Here is a 5549-nt window from a genome sequence, read left to right as displayed (position 1 = left end):
CCCCCCCTCTCCCGCTTAACGTCAAAGCTAAACTCACCAAACTCGAGCTGCTTTGTATTACAGCTGAAGACCACCTGCCCGTTGACCACGAGCTTCACCATGTTCCACTCCCACGTGTCTTCCAAGACGCACTGGTGCTCGTGCACTGTCAGAGCGGCTGCGGACAGATTGGACGGACATATTTGACCTCAGCTGAATCAGTCAAGAAAGTACATGAGGGTTTCCTAAATGGATTACAAAAGACACATACCCAGGAGACCCTGCAGGCGGAAGTTCCTGTGCGCAACCACTCCATTGGATTCATAAGGTCCATTGCACAGTATCACTCGCGCGTTTTTCGGCATTGTTTGTTGTGGTCTCCCGGGTAACTGTCACACACCTGTTGCTAACGTGGATTTCCTACGAACTTAATCCAGGAATCCCAAATGCCCCACTTGGTTAAAAAAAATGTATTAACCAAATGAATTCGATGTAATCTGAAATTATAACTCAAATGTCAGTTTTTCAAATTTAAGAATCAAAACAGTTATAAAATATTCAGTGTCAGTTTGAGAACCACAAGAATCTGATTGTATTTTTTAAATGATAACAAATTTCACAAGGTGCTTATTTCACTCAATGAAAGGGGTTCTAATTATGACTGTTGTTTCTTAAATTCAATTCACTTTATTATACATTTCACATGGATTAAACATCAGAGAAGATTCTTTCAAACTCAAACAAGTTTTTCTTTAGTTTTTTTTCTTTAATCTTTAAGGGTATGTCATACAATTCTGACAATAAACACAGTGATCACCTCTGGTTAGTAAGTTTCTCATACTTACTTTTTAAACTTACATTTAGACTTTGCAACATTAGTATATTTCATACAAAAATAAATAACTTCATTTATATATTATGCTCTTACATTTACAACACACTTTTGGTCACATTTAACATTCTTTCATATAATAATCCCTTTAGATTTAGTTATGAACTAAACGTCAAATGATTTTTATAAATTGATACTTCTTTTTTAACCTATGGACGAAATACCACATGTATTGTTGGTGCAATAGACAAAATATTTGAAGACAACATAACAGAAAATTGCATAGAAGATTCTAGTTTACAATGCACCCTAATCTTCAGGAAATTATTTGATAGCAGCATGCAAGTTGACGTAGTGAGAACATCAGCCATTGACCATAAAACAATTACAATAATACAATTTTCTTTGGTAAATAACACAATTAATCTCAACATTTGCTTGATTCCCCCCCCTTCACACAGAAGATATAGACATACATTTAAATGACTGCTGTATATTATTTTTGTGTTTGACAACAGCAGAAAACATCTAATAACAAACATCTCTACTATTCCCGAAGAATAAGTCAATTAGATTATCATCGCCACTTAATACAATGTACAGTACAGTACAACAAACAGCTTTACGTAACAATTTGCATCACAGATACAGTGTATTTTGTGAATGACTTGAGGAATACATTGTGGTAGCACCGAACACCACCTCTATTTTCACTGACGGTGACCATTTCCTATGATTTACTTTCGTTCTTCAGAGCGGGTGTCTCTGCCAGTGATGAAGTCTGGGTTTGAGCCTCCACTTTGGTCTGGTCTGGTGTTTTCAGCACAAACTGTGGCAGTGATTGCTGACTCTCGGTCTTATCAGCTGGTCTCTGCGGTGTTTTACTTTGCCAGTTTGTCTCTGTTTGCGTGTGTGTCTCCAGCGTCTGTCCCTGTTTCTTCTGTGTTGTATTGGAGCTGGAGTTACATGTATTGCACAGATCCCCTATGTCCATGAGTCCCTGCACCAGGCACTTGACAAATTCTGCTGAGCATGTCTGTGGGCTGTCAAGGAAACTGGACACTGAGAAGATGATGTGGTCTGACTGAGGGTTGTAGCACGCTCCATATCCATTTGGAACCACGGGTCCGTAGCAGCAGAACATCTCAACAGTAGTAGGAACCTGAGAGGACAGTGAATCCTTCAGTACTTAACTACAGACAGTTTCACCAGTGTGAATACTGCTGTTGGTGGAAAGCTTGAGATAAGATGATTGAGAGTTGTGATTTAAAATATAAGTTAAACTCTCTCTTTTTTTAGCTAAAAGGTTAAAAATGTCATGCTGTCATGTAATCCATTGTGATATTAGGACGTTTTTTCCTCTTCTTACATTATAGAATATAACATAGGGTTCTGGGCTGATCAATCGAAAATGGCAATAATAATTAGTTGCAGCCCAACTTTAATTGAACCATCTCTGCTCCTCTATGCGGACTTATTTACTCTCACTTTAAAGTGTGTAGCTCAACTTTTCTGATAAAATGCTGACATCAATACAGAACAAGCTGCGACAATTGATTAATGCTATTTGTAGACTTTAGAAAGGTTTTTGCAGAGCCACGCTGGACATTATAGACTGTATTCACTAGCTGAGCAGCACTCCTTGTGTGTAAACTGAACTTCAGATTTGTGTAATGCACGTAAATATAGCTTCAGTGTAATGTGTTAAAATCAGGAGGCAATACCTGACTTGTAGAGAGGATGAACTGATTACTGACGAGAAAGGCTTCATCTTGGAAAATCTCTGGCTTCTCCATCTTCAATTCATGTGCAAGTTCACGCAGTCCTAATAAGTGATTGTCTATTGCCATCCCTGTAATAGACTGAAAGGAACAATGAAACCATATGTTAGTGTGTTTTCTATGACAACCTTATGATATAGGTTTATTTTTTTGTTAATATACTTTATTAATCCCCGTGGGGAAATTGTTTCTCTGCATTTGACCCATCCCGGGTGCCATTTTGAACAGCACCCGGGGAGCAGTGTAGGGAACGGTGCCTTGCTCAGGAACACCTCGGTAGTACTTGGTCTTGCCGGGACTTGAACTGGTGACCTTCCTGTTGCCAAGCCAAGTCCCTATCGACTTCGCCACCACCGCCCAAAAGGGTTTCACATCCAGGTTTGGATCAGGTCAGAGAATATAGTCACCAGAATGGTATACTTTGTCTGCGCGGTTATAGCATCTCGTAACATCTCCATCTTTTCTGTATCCTGTAAATGCAAACAATCGAGAATCAACTGCCAGACTATTAAATCCTTTTATTTACAGTTAGCATAGTTTTTATGGTAGAGAACAATAACACAGAAGGAAAAAAATAAGGCTCTAAAAAGCAAATATTATTCAGACTGAGTTAAGACTTCTAAACTCAAGCATTATTAATTTGAAAGAGACTGTATTACTGTATCTTACACTAGTGCGCAGTTTCCCATCAGTCATTGCTTTGACAAAGGTCAGGGCTTCTGGTGTGGCGGAGCGAATGTTGTCCACCCTGCCCTGCTTGAACCGGCGTATAGAAGCACTCTCATAGGTCGATACAGGTCTGCTGTGACACCTACAGTAGAGCAACACACAAAGGGAAAGCCTTTTAGCTCCAAGCCCCGGGTTAAAGGAAGGATCAAAAATCACTCCTGTTATAATCATCTTCCTCCTACCTGTAGAACGCTAACTGAAGAGCAACCTGGATGTAGGCGTCAGGGCTCATTTTCTGCTTCTTGATAAACTCTTTCCCATAATCGCAGAATTTGTAGACATTCATGTCGAGATTTTTCACCTGCCTGAGCAAATAAGAGGAAACCCTGTTAAAAGATGAGGATTTATTCATGTATTGATTGGACAGAAGTTAGAGTAAATCCACACCTCTGTAGTTTGTCAGCAGAAGAGGCGAGGAGTTTGTGAATCTCTGGAGAACATTTCCAGCGCAGTCTGCGGGGGGCAGGCAGCTCGCTCACACTTGCAGCTCTGACCAGCTTTGATGGGCTGCCAATCCTAATCAAACATGGGAACATTATGGCATTCAATGGATTTTCTAAGCACATGGCAACAATTATTACTTGCTTTGCATTTGATTTCTTACATGTATTTGAGTAGATACTCGGTGCACTGCACAAGGACAATTCCCTCAAATGCTGAGTGTTCACACACGACTCCACAGCAGCCGTCAGCTCCTACAACAAACTGACACAGCCATGCTGTTTTACTTGAGTTTAAGCAAAATGCAAATGTAGGATTTAATTCATATACAGTATCAGTTTCATCTCCTATATGTCTTCAAATACATTTCATCCATATGTTACACCCTGCAGTGAATAAATCATTTCGGAAGGACTCCTCCAATTCATTCAAGTGATCTGAATTCTTTATCAAAACCTCTCCATCAAAGTTCATGCTAATGAAACCATGCTGATAGCTTGTTATCCAATGGGGACGTCTCGGTCAGAAGTTCCTTAATTAATAAATATGTTATTTGGCAAGGCATTGCTAATTACATCCACTGGGACTGTCAGAAACAACCATTCATTTGTTTAGTTATGCCATTTTCTCAATGAATAAGAAGATATAGTACCCAGCTAGCGGGGAACGTTCTCACAACTTTGGCTAACGTTACCTATTGGTTCTAATAAGGTTTTAAAGAAACGTTTTAATTTGATGTTCAAAGAACCTTTTTAGGATGTTTATTTGTTCAAATAATGTTCCTATAAGGTTTAAGGTTAACTAAGACATAACGTTTTAACTGCAACATTCAGAGGATGTTTTGAGGATGTTATTGAGGCCTGAGATGACAGAATGTTTTTTTATAAAACGTTCCTTTAATGTGATATGTTAACAAAGGTGGAACGTTTTGCCTGCAACATTCTAAGGATGTGTTTTGGACGTTGTTGGGTAACACATTAAAGATGTTCTTTATAAAACGTTCCCTCAATGTTACATGATAACAAATGAAGAACATTCTCCAAGAAACATTCTGACAATGTTTTCAGGATTTTATTATTTTTTTATAAAACGTTTCTGTTATGGCAAATATTAACACGGTCATGGTCAATGTCAGATTTATTTCTAGAGCGCTTTAAAAAACAAACTTGTTGCAAAAAAAATCTGATGTCACCATATTTTCCTTTTGAAAAAAACAAACAAGCACGTAATTCATGATAAGCTGTAAGCAGATATTGCATGTTTGCGGTGGCATGTGTGAGTTCCCAGCTAGAAATGTTTATTACCATTCGTTGTTCTAGGAATGTTTTCAGCGGGACGTTTTATTTTGGTTCCCAGAATGTTCTTCTGAAAGGTAGGATAACGTTCTTTAAAAAAATTCTTGAAATGTTTGGTGATAACCTTCTTAAGATGTTTTTGATAACCTTCTAAGATGTTTTTGATAACATTGTTAGAACATTATGCCCTACTGTTCTTAAAACGTTTTCAGCAGGACGTTTTAGTTTGGTTCCCAGAATGTTCTTCTGAAAGGTAGGATAACGTTCTTTAAAAACATTCTGAACATTTTTGGTGATAACTTTCTTAAGATGTATGAGCGCATACATCTTAATAATAAGTGCCGTTCAAATTCTCTACATGATAGGAAAGGAGGTTTCAAACTTCCTTTATAACCTCCTTTAGCTTAGTAACCACTGAACCTCCCTTACCGAAAGGAGAGGAGAAAATGCTGCCCCACAATGCCTTGCAGCCGCAGCATTTGCCATCACACA

At 38.5% G+C, this 5549-nt stretch overlaps 2 protein-coding genes across 2 annotated transcripts; both read right to left on the bottom strand.

Moving 5' to 3' along the window:
* Positions 1–37: 37 nt before the first annotated feature.
* Positions 38–344, bottom strand: cunh10orf53 (chromosome unknown C10orf53 homolog; the record flags this gene model as incomplete). Its single annotated transcript, XM_010791120.1, has 2 exons — positions 251–344; positions 38–157 (listed from the first exon to the last, which is right to left on the bottom strand). Coding segments are annotated over exons 1-2 (214 nt in total), but the record flags the coding sequence as incomplete, so codon positions are not given.
* A 672-nt stretch (positions 345–1016) lies between these two features.
* On the bottom strand, positions 1017–4048 carry LOC104962666 (choline O-acetyltransferase-like; the record flags this gene model as incomplete). The annotated part of the gene is made up of 7 exons (XM_010791118.1): positions 1017–1973; positions 2536–2673; positions 3000–3062; positions 3262–3403; positions 3504–3626; positions 3709–3837; positions 3926–4048. Coding segments are annotated over 7 exons (1150 nt in total), but the record flags the coding sequence as incomplete, so codon positions are not given.
* Positions 4049–5549: the final 1501 nt, after the last annotated feature.

Source organism: Notothenia coriiceps, unplaced genomic scaffold (assembly GCF_000735185.1).
Source record: "Notothenia coriiceps isolate Sejong01 unplaced genomic scaffold, NC01 NC01_scaffold00035236, whole genome shotgun sequence".
Lineage (NCBI taxonomy): Eukaryota > Metazoa > Chordata > Actinopteri > Perciformes > Nototheniidae > Notothenia > Notothenia coriiceps.
Note: the sequence above shows the minus strand (reverse complement) of the source record. Positions and strands in the feature narration are given on the sequence as shown.